This window comes from Erpetoichthys calabaricus, chromosome 17, assembly GCF_900747795.2.
Source record: "Erpetoichthys calabaricus chromosome 17, fErpCal1.3, whole genome shotgun sequence".
Lineage (NCBI taxonomy): Eukaryota > Metazoa > Chordata > Cladistia > Polypteriformes > Polypteridae > Erpetoichthys > Erpetoichthys calabaricus.
The window spans coordinates 23,359,831-23,384,840 of record NC_041410.2 but is presented as its reverse complement, the minus strand read 5'-3'; the positions used below and the strand labels follow the sequence as shown (position 1 = coordinate 23,384,840).

The 25,010-nt window shown below is 41.5% G+C and overlaps 3 protein-coding genes across 4 annotated transcripts in view; all 3 read left to right on the top strand.

The window, feature by feature from the left end:
- Positions 1-2,764: 2,764 nt before the first annotated feature.
- On the top strand, positions 2,765-24,854 carry LOC114667223 (interferon-inducible GTPase 5-like). 2 transcript variants are annotated; one of them, XR_007933751.1, is made up of 3 exons: positions 2,765-2,886; positions 5,745-8,104; positions 23,215-24,854. XR_007933751.1 is itself a non-coding variant. In XM_028822432.2 (3 exons), the coding sequence occupies exon 2, from the start codon at positions 5,751-5,753 to the stop codon at positions 6,945-6,947; it is 1,197 nt and encodes a 398-aa protein (XP_028678265.2). In that variant the 5' UTR covers positions 2,765-2,886; positions 5,745-5,750; the 3' UTR covers positions 6,948-6,982; positions 10,297-10,722. The 2 variants fall into 2 exon arrangements, 1 of the variants encoding a protein (XP_028678265.2); XM_028822432.2 differs by lacking the exon at positions 23,215-24,854 and adding an exon at positions 10,297-10,722 and having other exon boundaries at positions 5,745-6,982.
- LOC114667221 (interferon-inducible GTPase 5-like) lies at positions 17,317-24,854 on the top strand. Its single transcript, XM_051920503.1, has 2 exons — positions 17,317-17,409; positions 18,796-24,854. The coding sequence occupies exon 2, from the start codon at positions 18,802-18,804 to the stop codon at positions 19,996-19,998; it is 1,197 nt and encodes a 398-aa protein (XP_051776463.1). The 5' UTR covers positions 17,317-17,409; positions 18,796-18,801; the 3' UTR covers positions 19,999-24,854.
- The window catches only part of LOC114667224 (interferon-inducible GTPase 5-like), a 50,697-nt gene continuing 43,003 nt past the window's right edge, over positions 17,317-25,010 (top strand). The window contains exon 1 of the mRNA XM_028822436.2: positions 17,317-17,409. The gene's annotated coding sequence lies outside the window, so the exon portion shown is untranslated. The remainder of the gene's footprint in view (positions 17,410-25,010) is intronic.

The window sequence follows — 25,010 nt, the reverse complement described above, 5'->3', positions numbered from 1 at the left end:
AATGGAAGGCACATGAAATGCTGGAATTGGCAGAGTCTCAGTTGAGGCATAGGGCACTGCTGGGAACATTGGCAGCTGGGCGCGCAGGGATGGGCAGTTCCCAAGGCCTCAATATGAGAAGACCCAGGGTAAAGAAAGGCAGTAACTCATCCAGGAGGAAGTGAGAGCAGGCATGGAGGAGACACGCATAAGTACAATGATATAGATGAGGCAGCAGGAAGCCTGGACTAGGTGGAAGAGTGCACTACAGCGGAAGGTCACCTGGTCTGACATCTGGCAGTCAGAGCCCCAGCGCAAAACAAAATCCTGATCCAGGCAGTGTATGCTATCTTACCAAGTCGGGCCAACCTTCACACTTGGGGCAAGTTAGACACCAACTTGCTCCTTATGCTCAGGAAGGGAGCTGTTAGAACACATCTTCAGCAGCTGCTCAAAAGCCCTGGGAGACACTCGCTGTCGTTGGTGACATGACTAATATTGTTTCCTCAGCCATCCTTGCCAGTAAGCATCACTGCCCACCTAGCAGGAGCATCTTCTTTGTGAAGGCAGGTGAACAACCCTGTATACAGCCCAAATCACAGGCAGGCTTACTTCACTCTGTGTAGGACTGGCAGATAATGATAGACCTTGGTAAACAACTTAAGTTCCCACAACAACCAGGCATAGTTGTACAATCAGAAGCTGCGAAACAACTAGTATTCATAGAACTCAGTTTTCCCTGGGAGGATTGCATAGAGGAGTCATACAAGAGGAAGTATGCTAAGTACAAGGACCTTCTGGAGCAGGATGGCGAGTTTGTTGCCTACCAGTGGAAAAGACTTCAATCTGCTATGCATGATCGGGGTTGTACAAGAAGAGAGCAATCAGAATCATCACAGAAACCACAGAAAGAGCTGCAAGATGGCTCTGAATGAAGGGGAGCTATCAGCAGACTATAGCTACTGGAATGCAAGCTGGGGACTGATCATCCCCGGCTGGGTCGTCTGGGTAAGGATGTCTGATGTTGCGAGTCTACACCCAATGAGCCCAGGATACATCACTGAAGATGCGTCCCATTGCATCTGCAGGATATATTTCAACATCCTGATTTTGTTTTATTTATTTATTTATTTTTTTAAGACTAGGGGGCTTTTCCATCTGCTCGCTTCACTTGCTCACAACCCCCGGGGCGCACTACGCTCCAGCCACTTCACGTCTCTGCCACTCGTGTTGTGATTTGGGTGAGGGGGCTGAACACACACTAAGGAGATGTAGACAGATCATCTGCTGGCTTGCTGCTGTTGCTGGCGAGCTGCATGTTCTGCTTGTCGTGCTGCGTGTCGATCATTTAAAAGCCTGTACAGCAGCTGTCCTTTTGTCTCACTGCCTTGTCTCACGGGATGTTAAAGTGTCTCTCGCGGGACGTCAAAGTGTCTTCCGCGAAGATCACGTATCAACCCAAGATTATTTTATTAAAATAGAGAGATTTTCCTCTTAATCAGTGAATGTCAATATGTGATTGTGCCCAGCCACAAAATGAAGCAGCTTTCCATTCAAGGTTGGACCCTGCCTTGTTGTACCCAGTACTGCTGGAAGAAGTGCCACAGCCTGAGGCCAAGATGTTTTATTAGGCAGGGTTAAATAATGGATGGATGGATGGATGCATGGATACGTGATTTTATGGCTTTTTTTAAGACATGCAAACTCAAAAATATCCAGTTATATACTGGTGCCCCATCCAAGGGTTGGTTTCTGCTGTGCCCCAAGTTTATCTGGTATTAAGTTACAGATCTCTGTGACTCTGATTTTAATTCAGTGGGCTTGTATCTGTCTTGTCTTGGGTTTGTTACAGGTCAAGCGTAAAAGTATTCCAAGGTACACATACAGTATCCAATACCATACCTGCTCAGTCCATTTTAGGGTCACATAAGGTACTTTTGCAAGATGTATCTATCTGAAGATCTCCAGGTATAATCGACTGAACCACTGCTTCCAGTAATCATAGGCCTTATCACAATTATCTGCCTCACAATGGCAATTTAGGAAGTAATAACTAATGCTTAAAGAGGGCCAAAATTGTGGAGACAGGGGTCCTCCTCGAAACCCCCTGACCCACCACACCTGGTATTTATACCTTCACTTCAAGCATCGTGGAGGTTACATATCTACATGGAGGGACCAAGCCCTGAATCTTTTCCCAGGCATTTCCACATTCCCACTTATATACATGAGTGTTGTCAGGCATCAGTCACCTCCAAGGCTGTTCCTTTCTTGTGTCTGGTGCCACCTTAATATACTTTGTCCTGTCTGGACTCAAACTTCCCTGAAGCTTGTTTTGTATTAAGTGATACAATTTGGCACACAGTGCAAAGAGATGGCGCTCACCACAGGATGGGGTGTGGTCATACCACCATACCACACCAGCAGGTCTATACCAGCAGTTTCAGGGTGGAAGTGACAGGACCAGCAGTTTGCTAATAAATGTTTTCTGGTTGTCACCAATCAAATTGATTAACACGCTAACCAAACCAAACCCTAACCTTTCCAGAACTGACCACCTAACATTAACTAAACCCCTTACACTACCCATTTATCCTACACGCTAGCCATACCATCCCCTGACCTTAACGTCAGTCCTATAAGCTGCTCTAGAAATGCAGGCGTAGACCTACGGTGACGTGTGCTGCTCTGGCTCTGTAGTTGGGTTGGGTGTGAAGAAAAGTGCAAAGAGGGCGGCAATGTCGGAGGTGCTCGAGTGGCTGCCTAAAAATGTGAGTGAAGGCGGGCACACCTGACTATCGAGTGCTCCGTGAACAGCAAGCAGTTTGTAACCGGGCGAGGCAAAGTTTGAACATACTTCTGGGAACAGAATAATACAAAAGAACTCACCGGAGAGTCCTTTCAATTGTGAGTAATAAATATTGCTATAGAAACATATATTTAATATTTGAAATATATGTGTTATACGATGAAGTCCTAATGATTGTCGTTGTAGCTGTCAGAACCATGTGTTCGAAGTAAAAGTCGTAAAAGCTCGCTGAAGAGCTTATAAATGTGATTTTGTCGGCAGATACATAGGCCTACATTTCAATAACACGAAGGCTGTTGAAGGTGGCTTTTTTGTAACAGCCCAGATTACTGTACGTTTTGGGTTCCTTTGATATAAAGATCACTTTAACTCACACGTACACTAATAATAATAATAATAATAATCTGCGGTGGGTTGGCACCCTGCCCGGGATTGGTTCCTGCCTTGTGCCCTGTGTTGGCTGGGATTGGCTCCAGCAGACCCCGTGACCCTGTGTTCGGATTCAGCGGGTTGGAAAATGGATGGATGGATAATAAGACACATTATTAGAACTTGCTCTGAAATTCAGTTTACTGATTTTCCACAGTCTGCGACCGAAATAATCGCAAATTAAGATAATTACTTAATGTATTTATTAATCGTGGTGGTCTGCCATTAATACATACTCTAACACGCTTAGTTCATTTCAAGAGGATGGAGCCAGTACCGACTCGTCACCGCTCTGGCCCCCGAGTGAAGTACACACAATCGTTGTACTGATCGAGAAAGCCGGAGTTGGCAAAACCACCGCACCCGAAGCGCGAGACGACTTTATTCAGTTACTGCCGTTACTTAAATATATCTTAATAATGAAGCTCCATGGTGTCCCTAAGTTTAACACATATTCTTACACAGAGGTGACTAAAATAGTTCAACAGTGACGGCAAATTGCGCTTTGGCGTAAGGATGTAAAGTTCTCTTTTTAGTTCGTTTTTAGAAAAACATATTTCTTTAGAGTAACACGCCATCATATCCTGCTACTTGTTCAGAGCGCTGAGGAATGGTCCCCTCATCCCATACTAGAGGTGCAGTAACTGCTACTGACCAAAACGTAGGTGACGCTTTCTTGTTGAAATGTAAACACCGCAGAAAAGAATAAATGAAAACCATAACACCACTTCGGGCAGGTACTTAGCATAAGCCAGCATAAATCCTCACTAAAATCAATCTCCAGAAATAATAATAAAACTATCCATCCATCCATTTTCCAACCCGCTGAATCCGAACACAGGGTCACGGGGGTCTGCTGGAGCCAATCCCAGCCAACACAGGGCACAAGGCAGGAACCAATCCCGGGCAGGGTGCCAACCCACCGCAGGACACACACAAACACACCCACACACCAAGCACACACTAGGGCCAATTTAGAATCGCCAATCCACCTAACCTGCATGTCTTAGGAATGTGGGAGGAAACCGGAGCGCCCGGAGGAAACCCACGCAGACACGGGGAGAACATGCAAACTCCACGCAGGGAGGACCCGGGAAGCGAACCCAGGTCCCCAGGTCTCCCAACTGCGAGGCAGCAGCGCTACCCACTGCGCCACCGTGCCGCCCATAATAAAACTATCCACTCCAAAATCAAACACACAAAGGAATACAAGGACGAAAAAAAATTGTGAGCTGAGGTAAGTCAAAGGACAACCTAAATAAATTATTTAGTACTCTAAAGAAAAGAAAGAGACATGGACTAATTTAAAGTTGGAATGGCTTGTTACAAATTTTGTCAAATATAAATTAAAACAGAATAATTGTGTTTTGCCATTATACTTTTCACTTCTGCTTGGAATCTTGGCACCATTTATGATTCCTTCCTTCCATTCCTAACCATTTTTGGCACCGAGAAGCTTGTCCATGCTTCCATCCAAACTCATGTCACCTTCCTTAATTCTCTGCTGGCAGGTGCCCATTGGAATCTGTTATGTCAGCTTCAGCTGGTTCAGTAAACCCTTCAGCACAACTTCTCACTCAGGCCTGCAGCCGTTGGGCACACATAATGTTAGCATTCACTAACTCCTAGCGACCTCCAGGACTGAACATAAAATCCAGTTGCTAACCTATGAAGTTCTGAATGGCCATACAGCAGACACTCCAGTAACCTCCTGCAGCACAACAGTCCTGTCCATTGATGCTGGCAGTCCTGGCAATCCCAAAGTAGCTTGTGACCTATGGGTGACTGAGCTTTCAGTCAAAGAATTCAGAAGACCTGACCAAAACAATTTGATGTGCTAATCCACATATTTCTTTTAAAGGCATAAAACACATTTTTCAGGGACGCACTTAACTTTCAATGATATTTTTGCCCTTTCTCTTGTTTGTGCTAACCCAGAATTTTGTGTCTTGTGCACTTATTTTTTTATCTTGTGTCTACTGTTTAAGGCTTTCATACTAGTTCACATCAAGTATTTTTAAATGGGCTTTCTCTGTATGTTCTTTCCTGTTGTGCTCTTTTTAATATTTGTGAAGCAGTTTCAACAGGAAAGTTGCCTATATAAATAAAATGTATTGTTTTTATTCTATTACCAAGACAGAAAGTGGTCTCTTAGTTGGATTGTCTTGAAAATAAATAAGTAGCATATCTCAAGACTGATATTTGATGCACTATTAGACATAGCAAATTTACATCCGCTAACTCGTGCTGTGCAATTTTCTCCAAATGATACAGTGTTTTAACAACAGAAATAAAAAACTGCTAAGTTTACGTTGCTTAACAGACCTGAAATTTGCTAATCACAAAATTACAGAGGGAAGGAAAAATTGAAATATCAGCTGAAGTCCAGAACTTACATTGCATGATCCTTTTAAACTCGGAAAACTAAGGGCTTTAATTCCATTAGCATAGAATTGATATTTATAAATTTTAGAAAATTGTATAAGATATCAAACTAATATCAAACTAATCCCACCTTGTTCATTAGGCAGTCATGGATGACGAACCTTTCGAAATAATAGAAGAGGAGGAAATTAATGCAATAAGTGAAGAGTTTGAGTCAGGTGGGTTAGCAGCTGCAGCAGCACGAATTCAGTCCCGGCTTGATGAACTGGACAGTGTGGAGCTGAACATAGCTGTGACTGGAGAATCGGGTTCAGGAAAGTCTACTTTTGTTAACTCCATCAGGGGTCTGTGTGATGAAGATGAAAATGCTGCTAAGACAGGTGTAACAGAAACTACAACAGAGCCCACCATGTACTCCTATCCCAAATATCCAAATGTAAGATTGTGGGATCTTCCTGGGATAGGAACAATGAACTTTAAAGCCGATGAATACCTTGAACAAGTAAATTTTGCACAGTATGATTTCTTCATTATAATTGCTTCAGATCGTTTTAAACAGAACCATTTAATGTTGGCTCAAGAAATTGAGAAAATGGGAAAACATTTTTACTTTGTACGTTCCAAGATTGATGCTGACCTGCATGCTTCTAAGATACGAAGAAAATCAACATTTAATGAGAAAAAGATTTTAATGGAGATTAGACAGGATTGCACAGAATGCCTACAGCCTCTGGAGAAGAAATGTCCACAGATCTTCTTGATATCAGGCTTTGATCTGTGTCTCTATGACTTTCCTCTTTTAGAGGAGACACTTGAGAGGGAACTCCCCGAACACAAAAGGTTTGTTTTTCTGCAAGCCCTTCCAAACATCTCTTTGAAAATTTGCCAAAAAAAGAAGAAAGACCTACATTCCAAAATATGGAAGCTCGCTACCCTGTCTTGCGCAGTGGCTGCTATTCCCATTCCAGGTTTGTCAGTGGTTTGCGATGTTACAATCCTTGTGAGTGAGCTAAATAAGTACTATTTTACATTTAGTCTGGATGACAAGTCTTTGAATAGTCTGGCCGTTCGAGTCGATAAACCCGTAGAGGACCTGAAGTCTGTCATCCAGTCACCTCTGGCCAAAGAGATCTCCTCAGATGTGGTCATTAAGCTGCTTACCAAGGCTGCAGGCGGAAGTCTGATGTTTTTTGAATACCTTGTGAGCACAATACCAATAATAGGCAGCCTTGCTGCTGGCGGCATCTCCTTTGCTACCACATACTACATGCTACATAACTGTTTAGAAGAGCTAGCGAGAGACGCCAAGAGAGTGTTAGAGAAGGCATTTGAGTCAGAGCTGTAGCATGGAAGAATGTAACCAGAAGAAGAGAACGAGGGGTATGTACAGCATATATTGTGATTTCTTATGTTTTATTCTTGCTGGTATGTAAAAATAAATGTAATTGCTGGTTGTGGACCACCTGAAATTGAAAATGCATCTACCATGGTGAGTGGCATTTAATGAGAAGCTGTTAAAGTTGTTTTCCTTCATATATTTGGAGACCACTCTGTACCAAGGTGATAGTGATGTGGGGGGGATCGAGGCACTTCAGCCACTTCATGTTTACATCTGAATTGGAGTATCTTCTGTGTGAAGGGCTCTTGTTTTCTTTTGTGTCAGATGTTTTTACTCCATGGTGCTCCCGTTTTCTAAACACAATTTAACGATATCCCTTTGGTGAGTGTATAAGGCTGCAATTCCTACACAATCTGAAATGCCTTTTTCAATATATTAATGTAAAAATACCCCCTATATACAGTATATTAATTGAGTCTGTGAATAAAACATGCAGCACGCATTTATCAAGATTCTTACTTACCAAATTAAGTAAAGGATTGCTCTGAGCCAGAGACTTAAATTATAGTATGAGTCATGAGCTTCTCGATCACAATTTCATGATTACTTTACTGCATGCTGGTTGTCAGATGTTGTGGCACAGGTGCCATAACCTCAAATGTTAGATACTAGGAGGCGCCCTTCATTCCACCAAGTTCCATAATTAGAAATAATTTTTTATATAAAGGGAACTTTTTATAGCATAGCGAGCAAGAAGCCAGGACCACTCCAGGCAGTACCAGGTTCAAAGCATAAACCAATCCCATTGCGGACTACTTTCACACATACTCATAACCAGCCAGTTCTGAGTTATCATTTGACATAATTAACAATTCCACAGAACAAAGTGTAAACTTCACACAGACAATGTCTGAGCTATGAATAAACCCCTGGGCTCCAGAACTGTGGAAAAGCAGCACTGACCATTGTGACACACTGTCTCTGAAACATTTGGTTTAATTGAGTGTCTTAAAAGTTATCCATGGAAAAATATTAGATAAAATTCAGAAAGATCATCATTGCAATCTATTGCTTCATTTTACTTTTCTTACTTGCTAAGAAAAAAAGGAAGCAAATAATCTTAATCGGAAAACACTTAGCAGTCACGTGTTAATATAAGGAAGGTAAAACAGTGAATAGGCCAGGAATTTACCCCAAACTTAATGAGGGGTTTATTTTTTTCCAGTCTGATGCATGTGTCAAGCTGTTCAAGTAAGAAAAAATCTTCAGGGAGCGTGTGGGTATCTGAATCTGTCTAGCATAACAGATTTTGAAACTGCTATCTTAAATGTTGTTAGTTCATATTGCTTATTAAACCCCATTATTACTTCATAAAGTAATCCAGTCAGTTTTCTGGGCTTGTAAGGGTGAATGTCTTTGGATTTTCTCTTGGAAAGACCACAAGACAAACTTACACCTATAGGACCAATGTACAGATATCAATTTACCTAATGTGTATAAATCTTTTGAAAATTTGAAGAATTAGGAATACCTGGAGAAATCTCTTGCAGACAACGGGCGCATGTGTAAACGTAGTAAAAATAGGCTGAGGCAGAAGTGCTAATCCCTGTGTCACTGGTTATTGTGTTTGTTTAATCCTCCTTGATTTATTTTATAAAATCTAGAAGATCAGGTACAACAACCTAATTAATAAATTGTTTAAATACCACCCAAATAACATATGTTCATATTTGAAGAATAATTAGATCCTTTAAGTTTCATTTTACTGGTAACTACTGTAGCTCAATTATAGAAATGACTATTTATATCATTCAGAGCTCAGGGTGTTTCAGATAATTGCAACAACTTGTTTTCAAGGCATTAAGAGTATTTCGATGTTATAGACACTGAAATCAGGGTGCAGCGGGTGACGCCTCAGCACCACACCAGTTCCGATCCCCAACAGGCCTGACCCCTTTGGCTCTCCGATGGTTTTGACTCCCCCATCCCCTTCATAATGCGAGCAGCCTTCCCATGAGTGGCTGCAGCAGAGCAGAAAGGAATCCTGTCTGTCGTTTCAGAGCTGTGTGAAGTTTTTTTTTACTTTGGCTGGAGTGCCAGTCTTTTTACCAACACCCAAATTTTCCCTGCAAGTTCGAGGATCATTTGTAGGGCGGATGCAGTTTAACGTCTTACTCAGGACAAACATCATTTCCATTTCTCTTCGGAAAATCTTTGGGTACCGCTGGTTTGACTTTGTGCCAAATGAGCAGTTGCTCATGGAGTCCTAAATGAGGCACATTACCTACATTGTGAGGGAGCGTCAGTTACGGCACTACTGCCATGTGGCGAGATTTCCCCGAGGGTGATCCAGTTTACAGGATCCTCATTGTTGAGGACCCGAGTGGCTGGACCAGGACAAGGGGATGCCAACTTAACACCTGGCTGCGGAAGACAGAGGGTCATTTCTGGAGGGTGGGACTGGACCACATGTCTGCCTGGGTGGTTGCCAACCAGGATCCTGAGCTGTTTCGTCATGTGTGTGGGTATGGCAACACGTGTGTGCACCAGTGCATGCTCCCCAACCTGACCTGACCAGATCTGAGATCAGGGTGTTTGGTTTTTCCTTATTTATAGCATAACAGCAGAGAATGTGAGTCTGAGTGGGTTTTCATTCCTGCTGTAATGACAGAGATAAGAGATACTGTGGATCAAATGGTAAAATGGAGACTGATAAAGGACAGTCAGACACTTAGTGAAGGAAAAGGCGTGAGTGTGGAATACTGTGAAGTCGGTCCATACAACACTAAATACAGAAATCAATCCATCCATCCATCCATTATCCAACCCGCTATATCTCTAACTACAGGGTCACGGGGGTCTTCTGGAGCCAATCTCAGCCAACACAGGGCACAAGGCAGGAAGCAAACCCTGGGCAGGGCACACACACACACACCCACACACCAAGCACACACTAGGGACAATTTATAATCGCCAATCCACCTAACCTGCATGTCTTTGGACTGTGGGAGGAAACCGGAGCGCCCGGAGGAAACCCATGCAGACACGGGGAGAACATGCAAACTCCACGCAGGGCGGACCCAGGAAGCAAACCCAGGTCTCCTAACTGCGAGGCAGCAGCGCTACCCACTGCGCCACTGTGCCGCCCACAGAAATCAATGTTTAAGGAAAAAGAGCAAGCATATCCACTTTTTGGAGGTATAATTGTTATAGTAATTCTGAATGTTTGCCAGTAAGAATCTAAATTATGTGTAGCTTGACTGTTTTGGACTGTTTTTTTCCTGCTGTTAATATTTTTCATTGATAACATAATAACATAATTTCAGCACCGTTATGATTTTTTTTGTTGTTGCAGGTGCTGCCATACCGTTGCCATCATCACACAAACCTTTTAAAAGAATGGAGGCTCATTGGCTCCTTTATCCACATGTAGGAGGAAGGCGTAGAACGTCTTAGGAAGGACCAGATCTTTTCTTGTAACATTTTAAAATATAATTTAACTTGCAGTCTATGGACTTTTTCAAGCTTCTTTATTCCTTTTCTACGTTAAGAAAGCCTATTATGCTACAAGCAAAATATATATTGTTTGTATATGTTTATGAATTCAAATAAGAATTGCTGAATATTGTGATAATTAGTGAAATTAATAAAATGAGTGAAAAGGTCAAGGACTCTGAGGCATTGTAAGTCCAGAGTTTTAGGGATGCTGCTTTAGTTCTTGGCTGTGTGTGTGTTTACTAAGAAGAACTGTTACCCCAAATCACAAACACAGCTTATGCTTTACTACAACCCCCTGCTTCTGGGTGAAAGGTCATGTGGTCACACTTTGCTATCAATGAAGGGTGAGGGAGGACGCTCCCAAAAGAGAAGCCACAGTGACAGTCATACCAGGGTGAAGTCTAAAGGATCTACTGGCAGTAAGGTGGAGCACCATAGTCCTTGGTGCAGATGTATTGCAACTGTGACCCGTGTATCTCTACCAACTGGTAAATGTAAGAATAGGGGAACAGAACTAGTGACAGAGATTAAACATTATACTGCTGGTCTACGGGAACAGAATCTGTGCCATTGAAAAAGAGTTTGATTTACGGAGAGATTGCCCCAAAGCTTTTTCACAATAAAACGGCGTGTGTTAAATCTGTCAACCTCTTCATTTAGTGTTAGTGGGAGCTAAAAGGCACGTCTGAGAAGTCTTTTAGTGTCATTACATTGTTTGTTGTGTATGCTTTCTGAGTGCAATTCTGGTTTTGTTTTTCAGCTTCGAAGGTCGACTCTCTGACTGCTGTTGGTATTACAGCCTTTTCCTGTTTTTGATTACACTTCTGCCTACTCCTTTTTTTAGCTTTTCCCTTCCCTGGTTGTTTTTTCCTGCTTCTGCTACTTGGCAATTCCTGCTTTCATAACAACTGTGGTGTGGAGGGCTGGCGCCCTGCCCGGGGTTTGTTACCTGCCTTGCGCCCTGTGTTGGCTGGGAATGGCTCCAGCATACCCCTGTGACCCTGTAGTTAGGATATAGCGGGTTGGATAATGGATGGATGGATAACAATTATGGTAAAAGAATGAAGTTAGAAGTATAAAACTACTTTTTCAAAGGAAACTACACCTATTTTCTTCTAAGTTCGCAGCAACTAGTGAGGGTGGCATTTTTCAAATTAGCAACTAAACTAAAACACCTATTTGAAGTGTTCTGTGGTAGAAAACTCTACAAGTAGAGTATGTCTGGATCTGTTTAGCACAAAAATCCCTTCCAACTAAAATGATGCCAACCAATGGCTGGTAATAAATAGACAAGATGTAAAAACGAGCCATTGTACTCGTTTCAGTTAAAAAAACTCAATCTAAATAGGTAGTTAATGGGCAATGCATATTACTAGCAAGGTAATTAAAGATAAGTAATTGATGTATATTTTTGTTGTTGTATTTTGGTACACTGTGTAGCTCCTCTGTCAAAGTTTAGAACTAAATGGGGCTTGGCATGCAGGCTGCAGGATAGCTTCAATCTAATTGGAAATGCTGTAGTAGTTTGAATTAAAGTCGCTGAATGAAATCATGCTTACTATGGTGGAGGAAATATGCTTTATCTAAAACAATGTTTTCAGACCTTCTGATATTTCTGAAATAGTTAAAATCATTTGTGCCATTGCTGCTAACTTTTTGCTGATGAAAATGCAGAATGTGGCACCATTTCTACTCTTTTTTTGTGTTGCTGTTTACTGCCAGGGGATGCTGAATGTAAAAATGGGTTTTTCAAAAGTGCCACAGAGACGGCCTTATCCCTGTGCCCTGATCCTTCTTTCCTGACTCCATTAAATTTGTCTCCTCAAGTTTCGTGCTTATGTTTCTGATCCCGAGGCTATCAAAGAGCTGAAAGCTTTTTATGAAGTATAACAGTAGTTATTATAAGATGTCAAAGTAGGTACCTGATTTTTACTTTTGATTTTTTTGATTTTACCACCAAATTTGTGTGGAGAATTTGAGCTTATTAATAATAAGACTGAAGAGGGAAACTACACTGCTTTAGTATTAGGGTGGAATACGCTTCTTGTGCTACTGGCCTTTAGGTACATTTCATTAATATAACACTCTCAAAAATATTTAAAAACACACACAAAAAAATCATTCTTCTGTACCACACTACTAGCATGTAGACTTATCCTGCTTAACCAGAAGAATCCCAACCCACCTTTTATAACTCAGTGGGTTGCTGACATTCTATATTACTATTTTATATTGGAAAAAAGTCTAGTTCTAGCTTAAAGGATCTGTCCAAACATTTTTTTTTTAAAACATGGCAAGACTTATTTATAATTAAAAAAATAGAATAAGCATTCACATAGGAGGAAAAGGATGTTTTCTCTTTTATTTTTTATTTTTTATGTTTTTATACTCTTGACTCTCTTCTCTTTTTCTTGGATGGGGGTTACATTTTTACTTTGTTAGGTTTTGTACTTTTTTATTTAATTATGTTTTTTAGATCGATTTTGAAGTTTCCTTGTAAGTGTAAGTGTTTTGCCTCCCCCCCCCCCCCCCCCCCCCCCCAAATGGTTGGTTGAGTGGAGAGTTGTAGTCCCTCCTGGTTAATTGAGCATGATTATTGTGGGGGAGTGGGGATGAAATGCTATTGTCAGAGTGGCAACCCACCATGACCCACTGTGAGACCCACTACCATTACAAACAACAGCAACTTGTGACCCAGCACTGGCAGACGCCACCCAACCCATTGGTTGACAAACACTAATCTAGATGGCTAAAGACAAAAGCATGTTGTAACTTTACAGTTATATGGCCATACATTCATAAATACACCCACATGTACAATCACAGAGACTCAATATACACTAGAACTGCTAGTGCATTGAACAATCACATCCTTAGAAACTTGAGAATAAAACCAGAGTACCCAGAAGAAAAACATGAGTTTACACCTACAAAAATGACTGGAAGTGGAATTCAATCCCATAGGAAGTAGCTGCACTAAGCATTGTGTCAAAAATGACATAAAAGTAATTCAAATACCCAGGGGGCAGCATGGTGGTCCAGTGGTAGTTTTTCTGCCTCACAGTAAGGAGACCAGGGTGTCCTACCTGTCTCTGCGTGTGGCTACTCCGGTTTTCTACCACAGTCCAAAGACATGCAGGTTAGGTGGATTGGCAATGCTAAATTGGCCAGAGTGTGTGGTTGGGGTTGTGTGTGTGTGTTTGCCCTGAAATGGACTGGTGCCCTGCCCAAGGTTTGTTCCTGCCTTGTGCCCAGTGCCAGCTGGGATAGACTACAGCACCCCCTTGTGACCCTCTTCAGGAATAAGCAGTTTAGAAAATGACTGACTGACAAATACTCGACCATCATGAGATCTCTTGTACTCTACAGTCTGTCTCTTGGTTAGAATTCATTCAATTCCTCATTCATATTTTTACAGATCTTTTTATTCCAAGACATTGTCACAAGATGACAGAACCCATCCTGGCAGCCTTAAGTAGCAGACAGAAAACAACAATGGAGGGGCTGTCACGCTGTCGCAGGGGACACTCACTTACTCACACTGGGCCAATTTTGTCATAATTTGGTTTTACAAATGTCTTTGTAAAATAAAAACTAAACTAAAACTAAAAATACACGATGAAGGAAAACTAAAATTAAACTGAATTTCCAAGTAAGGTCAGAAAAAATATAGAAATAAAAACTAATATAAAAAGGCAAAACTATAATAACCTTGGTTCTATGTAACTGCAAAGAATTATTATTAATAATGATTATCCATCCATCCATTTTCCAACCCGCTGAATCCGAACACAGGGTCACGGGGGTCTGCCGGAGCCAATCCCAGCCAACACAGGGCACAAGGCAGGAAACAATCCAGGGCAGGGTGCCAACCCACCGCAGGACACACACAAACACACCCACACACCAAGCACACACTAGGGCCAATTTAGAATCGCCAATCCACCTAACCTGCATGTCTTTGGACTGTGGGAGGAAACCGGAGTGCCCGGAGGAAACCCACGCAGACACGGGGAGAACATGCAAACTCCACGCAGGGAGGACCCGGGAAGCGAACCCAGGTCCCCAGATCTCCCAACTGCGAGGCAGCAGCGCTACCCACTGCGCCACCGTGCCGCCCTAATAATGATTAGGATCAAGATTATTTACTATACTAATCTCACGATAAAAAAGTAAGCTTATGTCCTTAGAGTAATGATATCCATGCTTCTTACATGATGATTAACAGAAAACTCACGTTATGGTAATCAAAGACACATATTTACAGTCAGCCTTAAATAACGAGGTCTGAAGTCCTGTTTATTTTTGCTCAGTTGTGCTGCTGTGAATGTCAACCACCCTCAGTCAACATTAAACGGTGCGTTTTCTACCATTCCTTAGCCAATATTTAACATACATTGTTCTCCTGACATTCTGGCTCTATTAAATTAAATCATGCTTTGTTCCTCCACGCCATGTTATATACAACCTTTGTTTCAAGTAGCATATTTCAACCTTGAGCACCATGTGAAATATAGTCAGTTAGTCAGTCATTCTCCAACCCGCTATATTCTAACACAGGGTCATGGGGGTCTGCTGGAGCCAATCCCAGCCAGCACAGGGCAGGAACAAATCCTGGGCATGGCGCCAGCCCACCGCAGGGCACACACACACACACCCACCAAGCACACATTAGTGCCAATTGAGGACAGCCAATGCACCTAACCTGCATGTCTTTGGACTGTGGGAGGAATCCCACGCAGACACGGAGAGAACATGCAAACTCCACTAGGAGAACCCGGGAAGTGAACCCAGGTCTCCTTACTGCGAGGCAGCAGTGCTACCATTGCGCCACCATGCCGCCCTGTGAAGTACAGTGCTACAGTAAAATTATTTCCATCTATTTTTAAGGAGTAAACATTCATCATACAGCATAGATCAGCATTTCCCAACCTTTAAGTATTTGCGACCCGAGTTTTCATAACAGTTTTAATCGCGCCCCCCCCCTAATGTTTTTTTGAAAGGAGACCACTAATACCAATTTGTTCTTTTTTAATTAATGATATATCGTAGATGCATATTTTATTATACCTACTTAACTTTTATCGACATTTATCTAACTCTATATTTATTTTTTTAGTATCAGAATGTAGTTTAAGTTAATTTGTTTTGGTTTCAATAGATGTATTTTCATATTTTCGATTCTTGTTTTCTTTTTTTCACATCTTCATGCCCCCTTTTTTGTTACTAAGGGGGCGTGCCCCACAGTTTGAGAACCGCTGGCATAGATGAATATTGACCTGGCAGCCTTGTGATTCACAGTCCGGTGCCTTTGCTCAAGGAGTCCCCAAAAATGGAGGACCTCAATGGCAGCAGACTTTTGTTACAGCCAGGTTCTGCTCTTGATTGGGTTTACTTTCAGTATGCTAAGCTTTTCATTTGTAACATCTTCTTTTATTAGACAAATGCAAAACGTCCCATTCATCCCTTCTTCAAATTTTCTTACCCAGGGCAGGGTTATAGGGCTGCTGGTGCCCATCCCAGCAATAAATAAAATTTCCCAACAGTATATTCAGCTTTATTTCATTTCATTTCATTTTCTAACTCATTGTTTCCTGAAAAGGGTTGTGGGGGTTACTGGAGCCTATCCCAGAAGGCATTGGGCAGGAACAAACTCTGGACAGGGTCTAGTCCATTGCAGGGTGAGGAAACCCCCTTAGACACAGGGAGAACATGTAAACTCCACACAAGGAGAACCCGGGACACAAACCCTGGTCTCCTTACTGTGAGGCAGCAGCACTACCACTGCACCACCATATCACTTTTATTTGCTTTTTAAAATAAGAATTGTAAGTTATCCTGATTTTTTTTCCTCTTAATCTGTAAATGTCAATGTGTGACAATATTGTGCCCTGCCACAGAATGAAGTGGCTTCACATTCAAGGCTGGTCCCTGCCTTGTTGTATCCAGTAGTGCTGGAAGAAGTGCCACAGCCTGAGGCCAGAGACTGTATTAGTCAGGGCCAGACAATGGATGGATACATGGATATGTGATTTTATGGCTTTTCTTTTAATCAAAAATACCCAGATATGTTCTGGTGCCCCATCCAAGGGTTGGTTTCTGCTGTGTCCCAAGTGTATTTGGTAATACGTTACAGACGTCTGTGACTCTGATTTGGATTCTGTGAGCTTGTCTTGAGTTTGTCTATCACCGGGGTACAGATCAAATATATAATAAAGCATTCCAGGTTACACATATAGTATCCAATACCATACCTGCTCAATCCATTTCAGGGTCACATAAGGTACTTTAGCAAGACGTGTTTACCTGAAGATCTCCAGGGATAATCGATTGAACCAGTGCTTCCAGTGATCATAGGCTTTGTCACAATTAGCAGCCTCACAATGGCAATTTAGGAAATAATAAATAATGCTTAAAGTGGCCAAAATTGTGGAGAGGGGAGACTCCTCCAAAACCCCTGTCCTCCCCACACCTGATCCTCAAGCCTTCCCTTCCTGTATTCTGGAGACTGCATATCTACGTGGGGGGACCAAACCCTGAAATGTTTTCCCAGGCACTTCCATATTCCCTCTTATACACGTGAGAGTTGTCAGGCATCAGTCACCTACAGGGCTGTCTCCCTTTCTTGTGCCCAACGCCGTCTTAATATACTTCTTCTCATCAGGACTCGAACTTCCTTGAAGCTTGTTCGATAACAGATCTGATGGTCTTGTATATCTCTTGAATCCCACTTTTGCAGAGAAAGAGACGTGCTCGCCGCGGGATGGGGCGGGGAAAGAGCAGAGGGGGCGTGGTCGGGCATGGAGAAAAGTGCTTAGAGGGCGGCGCTCGAGTAGCCGCTTAAAAGCGTAGGAGAAGGCAACCGAACCTTACTGTCGAGCTGGAAGCAGGTCGTAAGCGGGCGAGGCAACGTTTAAAAATACTTCTGGGAAAATAATAAAAAAGAAATCACTGGAGAGTCATTTCAATTGTGAGTAATAAATACTGTTGCAAAGAAACAAAATTTATTCGTTAAGCGACGAAGCCCTAATGATTGTAGTTGTAGCTGTCAGAACCATGTATTCGAATTAAAACTCGTAAACGGTCTCTGAAGAGCTTATAAATGTGATACTGCCGGCAGATACGTACATTTCAATAACAGGAAGGCTGTTGAATTTGTCTTTTTTGTAACAGCCCAGATTACTGTACATTTTGAGCTCCTTTGAAATAACGGTTACTCACATACACTCCTAATTATTATTATTACGTTGTGCATATGTAAAACACTGTACAAGTTTTCGGAACTCGCTCTGAGCTTCAGTGTATTGATTTGCTTCCGTCTGCGACCGAAACAGTCGCTATTTAAGGTAATTAATGAATGTATTTATTGTTCGTGGTGGTCTGCCATTAATACATACTCTAACACACTTAGTTAATTTCAAACGGCTGGAGCTAGTACCGACTCGTCACCGCTCTGGCCCCCGACTGAAGTAAACACAATTGTATTGAACGAGAAAACCGGAGTTGGCAAAACCACCGCACCCGAAGCTCGAAACGACTTTATTGAGTTACTACCGTTACTTAAATAGCATTTTTATACGGGAAACTCCAGAGTGTCACGAAGGTTAACACATATTCTTACTAGTTTTGATCAGCGAATTTCGCCAAAGCGTTATTTGCCCCGTTCGCCATTGTTCGTCTAATCATTTACCTTCATGTTTCGTGTTAGCCATTATGAATTTAGTGAGAAGTAAAGCAAAATGCCACCTTTTATTGGCTAACTAGAAAGATTACAATGTGCAAGCTTTCACGTTAGCCAGTAAAAGGTGGCATTTTGCTTGACTTCTCACTACTTTCATGTTATTTAAATGTAAAGAAACGGAAGCACGCGAATTTGGCAGTTGAAGCCCAATTGAAAGTTTGGGTTACGCAAATTCGAGCAGTCGAGATGACCTGCCGCAGCTTCATAGCAAAATCAGTGACATCGCTAACGAGAAAAGTCGGCTTTTCATTAAGTCCGCTGGAGAAAGAGATGGCTGGCTGCTGGATATGACTAAAGCGGCTTAACATGGAGTGGAGAAAAGACTGTTAGGTTTTTAATTAAAAGATACGTTTTTATTTCATTGCTCTCCTCTCTAGAGCATATCTTCACCACTCCGGAGTCTCCTCAACCTGCTCGCAACTCTTGCTACAGATCACAATGTCATCAGGAAACATAATCCAAGGGGACTCAGCTGAAGCCCGGAGCATACATTTCATGATCCCTTTAAACCTTGAGAACAATGGGGGTTAAATCTATTAAAATAGAATTGATATTTATAATTTTTAGAAAATTGTATAGGATATCAGATTAACGTAATCCCATCTTGTTCATTAGGCAGTCATGGGTGACGAACCTTTCGAAATAATTGAAAATGAAGAAATTAATGCAATACAGGAAGAGTTTGAGTCAGGTGGGTTAACAGCTGCAGCAGTACGAATTCAGTCCCGTCTTGATGAACTGGACAGTGTGGAGCTGAACATAGCTGTGACTGGAGAATCGGGTTCAGGAAAGTCTACTTTTGTTAACTCCATCAGGGGTCTGTGTGATGAAGATGAAAATGCTGCTAAGACGGGTGTAACAGAAACTACAAAAGAGCCCACCATGTACTCCTATCCCAAATATCCAAATGTAAGATTGTGGGATCTTCCTGGGATAGGAACGATGAACTTTAAAGCCGATGAATACCTTGAACAAGTAAATTTTGCACAGTATGATTTCTTCATTATAATTGCTTCAGATCGTTTTAAACAGAACCATTTAATGTTGGCTCAAGAAATTGAGAAAATGGGAAAACATTTTTACTTTGTACGTTCCAAGATTGATGCTGACCTGCATGCTTCTAAGATACGAAGAAAATCAACATTTAATGAGAAAAAGATCTTAATGGAGGTTAGACAGGATTGCACAGAATGCCTACAGCCTCTGGAGAAGAAATGTCCACAGATCTTCTTGATATCAGGCTTTGATCTGTGTCTCTATGACTTTCCTCTTTTAGAGGAGACACTTGAGAGGGAACTCCCTGAACACAAAAGGTTTGTTTTTCTGCAGGCCCTTCCAAACATCTCTTTGCAAATTTGTCAAAGAAAGAAGAAAGAACTACATTCCAGAATCTGGCAGTTTGCTACCCTGTCTTGCGCAGTGGCTACTGTTCCCATTCCAGGTTTGTCAGTTGCTTGTGATGTTACAATCCTTGTGAGTGAGCTAAAGAAGTACTATTTTACATTTGGTCTGGATGACGAGTCTTTGAATAGTCTGGCCATTCGATTCGATAAACCCGTAGAGGACCTGAAGTCTGTCATCCAGTCACCTCTGGCCAAAGAGATCTCCACGGATGTGGTCATTAAGCTGCTCACCAGTGGTGCAGTTGGAGGTCTGATGATGTTTGAGTACTTTGTGAGCACAATACCAATAATAGGCAGCTTTGCTGCAGGTGGCATCTCCTTTGCTACCACATACTACATGCTACATAACTGTTTAGAAGAGCTAGCGAGAGATGCCAAGAGAGTGTTAGAGAAGGCATTTGAGTCAGAGCTGTAGCATGGAAGAATGTAACCAGAAGAAGAGATCAACAAATATGTACAGAATATTCTGTGTGTTCTTATGTTGGGAGATTTATTCTTGTTGTTCTGTAAAAAGTAAATGCAACTGTTGATTTGTGGAATACCTGAAAACGAAAATACAACCACCATGGTGAGTGGCATTTAATGAGAGGCTGTTGAAGTTGTTTTCCTTCATATATTTAGAGACCACTCTGTACCAAGGTGGTTGTGATGTGATGGGGATCAATGCACTCCAGTGTCCAGTTTACTTCTGTGTGGAGAGCTCTTGTCCTCTTTCGTGTCAGATATTTTTACTCCATGCTGCTTCCTTTTTCTAAACACATTTTAAAGACATCTGTTGGTGAGTGTTCTAGGTTGCACCTCCTACACAATCTGAAATGCCTTTTTCAATATATTAATGTAAAAATACACTCTAGATATCAGGGTTGGAGTCAATTCAAGAGTGAACTCAACAATTCCAATTCAAATGAGAAATTGGAATTCAACAACTACAGGAAGCAGACTTGGAATTGGCTCAGAATTATCTCTGCCGAATTCCATTCCATTGCTCTTCCTGAGCATTTATTTGAGATTATATGTAGGGACATACATGTGAATTTCATTTATAATGCTTTGCAAATACCAAGTAATGTAAGAAAGATAGTTGATGAAACTGAAGTAAATAAAACCGCGAACTGTACATTAATGATTCATAAATGATGAGTGACACTGGCCATAACCATCTGAAAATAGATAATAGCAGTATATGATTACCAGTTCAATGTGATAAATGCTACCACATGATATGTCTCAGACCACAAAATAATGTGTCCTGTTCATTCATATGTTTCATTCACATACTCGTATATTTACTGTTTATTGTGACAAATCTTTATTTCCTGAAATTTGGCATCATTAAGATTGCAACCTTCAGACCTAAGTATCTTGCCAGCAATAGTGAACGCACATTCCACAGGAGCAGATGAGGCAGGAGTAGCGAGATACTTGCATGCAAATTGAGCCAAACGCGGGATCCCTTTCTGTTTGTCCTTCCAGTATAGAAAAGGATTGGACTCCTCAGTATGGCCGGGTAGGCTTAGCTAACTTGATACCACCTCTGATGCTGGTAACTCTGTAGATGTGGATGGGATGTTGGTGTCTATTAGTGCAAAAAGTTTTATTTTCTTTGGTGGTGAAGAGTAATCCTTTGTAGTTTCTACTTTTGATGAAGGGAGTGAAAGGACCACCTTTGTTGGAATGTCTTTAATGTTTTGTATTTCTCCACCGATGTAATCCGGACTTCATACACAAACCAGACCCTCAAAACAGTTGAAGATCACACACAAACAGCAATCCAAAGCCAATAAAAATCTTTCAAACAAACACGTAGAAAATCTCCAATCTCGCACTTTCCCCATGGGCCCTAATTTGCTCTCATTTATACTTGTAGGTTATGGACCTTCACCTTGCATTGTAGTCTGGGAAACATGGTTTTAATCTAATTTAAGAAAACGTTGTTAAGAACATTAATGTGCAGAGTGGCACATGCAAATTAGGCAAATTTCATATTTTAATTTTTATTCAGTGATTTGTGAAATTCACATGCATAATGTGTGAAAAGCTGCCCAGACACAGACACACGGACACCATTGTACAGTCCACCACACGTTTATTTTGCATATTTACAATGTCCATATGTGCACAACCCAGTGCCTCAAACACCAGACTCCCCCAAAGTCCAGGCCTCTTTCACTCTCTGCCTCCTCTCTCCTGCCTCCAAACTTCGTCCACTCCTCACCCGACTCCAGTCCTCCTTTGCAGGGAGGCGGCCCCTTTTATAAGTACCCGGATGGGCTCCAGGTGATCCCCGACACTCCCCTGTGTGGCGTAAGTGCCGGCTGTGTTCCCGGAAGCCCTCCGGGTGTTCCCAGCCTTCTTCCCCCCCCAGCACTTCCTGGTGTGGCGGAAGTGTTGGGGTTCCGGGTCCTTCAGGCATGGGGGCGCCCCCTGGAGGAGACCACGGGCCCCTACAGGGTTGGGCTTCCAAGCCCTGCACCCGTGGCCCCCAAAGGAACCAGGGCGGTCGCCCCCTCATGGTCTGGAGGAGGCATGAGCCCTCCTCCTGTCTTCCTGGGCGTCCTGGCTGGGTGCCACCCCCAGCCGCATGCCACAAATGTATAAAATATACATTACTCTTGTATTACTTTTCTATGTTGATTCATAATGTATTGTAGACTATTTTGCAAATCAAGTCAAATTATCTTAGAAAGTGGTATTTCATGGAATTTATTTGAATTCAATTCTGTTTTCAGACATTCCAATTCCTATTCATTTCAGTTGCATGTAGTTGTAATTCCAATTCCAGGAACTGGATTTATCATGCATTCCCAAATCAATTCATGAATGGCCACAACCCTGCTAGAAATATTGAGACTGTGAATAAACATGCAGCATCCATTTATCAAGATCCTTACTTGTCAAATAAAGTAAAGGATGGCTCTGAACCAGAGACATAAGTTATAGTGTGCGTCAAGAGCATCTCGATCATAATTTGATGATTACCTTACTGCATGTTTGTTGTCAGATGTTGTGACACAGGTGCCATAACCTCAAATTTTAGATACTAGGAGGTGCCCTTCATTCCAACAAGTTCCTTAATTGGAAATTATTTTTGATGTTAAGGGATCTTTTGATAGCATAGCAATCAAGAAGCTATGACCACTCCTGAAAGTATCAGGTTCAAAATGTAAATCATAACACATTCCATCCATCCATCCATTATCCAACCCGCTATATCCTAACTACAGGGTCACAGGGGGTCTGCTGGAGCCAATCCCAGCCAACACAGGGCGCAAGACAGGTAACAAACCCCGGGCAGGGTGCCAGCTCATAACATATTCATACCAACCAATTCTGAGCCATCTTTTAACAATTACAAAGAACAAAGTGTAAACTTTGCACAGACAGTGTCCGAGCTAGGGGGCTCTAGAGCTGTAGAAAAGCAGCACTGACCATTGTGACACACTGTTTCTGAAACATTTGATTTTTATTTGAGTGTCTTAAGTTATTCGTGGAAAAACATTAGTACTATATGAAATTCAGAAAGGTGATCATTGCAATCTATTGCTTCATTTTATTTTTCTTACCTGCTAAGAAAAAAAGGAAGCAAATCATTTTAATCGAAAACACTTAAGTCAGGTGTTAATGTAGGAAGGGAAAATCGTGAAAAGGCCAGGAATTTAAGCCAAAGTAAATGAGGGGTTTATTTTTTTTCCTGTCTCATGCATGTGTCAAGCTGTTCAAGTAAGAAAAAAATCTTCGGTGTGTGGGTATCTGAATCTGTCTAACATGACATCTCTTGATGTTGCTGTCTTAAATATTTTAGTTAATATTGCTTATTAAACCCCATTATTACTTCATAAAGTAGTCCAGCCAGTTTTCTGGGCTTGTAAGGGTGAATGTCTTTGGATTCTCTCTTGGAAAGATGAGTTCTTCCAGCAGTAGTTTAATATGTACAGTACTCATGTCTTATCATCATAAAGAAACCATTTAAGTGATGTTTTCAGAAGGAAGAAAGCAAAGAGCTGAATCCATTTACTATTTTATCAGAAGGTAGAACGACACCAGTCAGCTTTTCTGAAATGACAGTATGAAAGCCTGAGCGAGTCCGCTAATTACATGACATTTTCCATTACATTTAGTTCAGATTAAGAACGTGTGTTTGACAACAATTGGGACTCTCCATGAAATGAGTCTGATTCCCCTGTTCTACTGTCTACAGTTGGGTTATCCAATTCAAGCTCTGGAGAGCTGCTACTCGGTCAATGAATGATAGAATAGGATTGAGTTTTCAGCTGCAAATACAGTATATTAGACTCCTTGATTCCAAGCAACAACATGTACTGGAAGAGAGAGTTTAATAAGGAAAGGAGCAGGAGATGGATACAAAACAGAAATCAAAAAGTCAGGCTGAAGTTCATAACTGGGAAGACAGGAGATCTTTCACTAAATCCTAATCACTAGACAAACTTGCAGATCATTAATCTTTGCTCCTATCTGCTTTGTCAAACTCCAATACATAATCCCAAATTCACCCAGTTGTAATGAATTGCGCTTTTATATCATGCTAAATACAACTTGTAATGTATCATTTGTGTGCTTTATTTTAGTGTTTTTATTTTACAATTTTGTAGATAATGACTCTTAAACTCTGTAGAGCTCATATGATGTTCTGTAATCAAAATGTTCTGTAACTGAAATAGCCAGCATGTGTCAGTGAGCTCTTTTGTACATTAACATCCATAAGGTACCTTACCAGAGTGTTGAATTTTGGAAGTAGATAAAATTCTGGGGTATAAACAAAGAGAATGTAAGTGAAAATTGTTGGAGTGTCATCTGTATGTTCAAGTTTAGATAAAGTAATCAGTATATGTATGCTTATAAGAATGTGATATGAAGGCTTGGGACATTAAAATGAATGTGTCTCTTGTGTCTAGCCAAAAGTAACTTAATCAACTAGACCAGGGAACTTACCGGTTGTCCCAAACTTTAGCCTGATGCAATATCTTGCATAAGGCAGTCGGGCAAGACACTAAAAAAAAGTATTTTAAAAAGAAGGCACTAAGAGAGAGGCGTCATCATCATCGGCTAGAAGAGAGGAGACAACTGTTTGCTGTCTATCATCCCAACGCCCACTAACATCACAGCTGAAGCAGATAACAGACTATAAACGCTAAAGCGGCCACCTGATATGACTTTTGCTGTGTGTCTCTGCTTTAAATCATTCAGGTTGTATGTCTAACATTAATGCCTGGGTTTTCTGCAAATAAAATAAAAGTAATTATAAGAGTAAAAGTCTGGGTATTGCTTCATTGGATTTTACGTGATTATTTCGGGACACTTCGCAATAACTGATGAGTGGGAATGTAAAGCTGTGTTTGTTCATGGTAAGTTCTTTCAGAAGTAGTGGTTTGAGTGCTGCTCGCCATGACCTGACAACAAAAGGTTTTC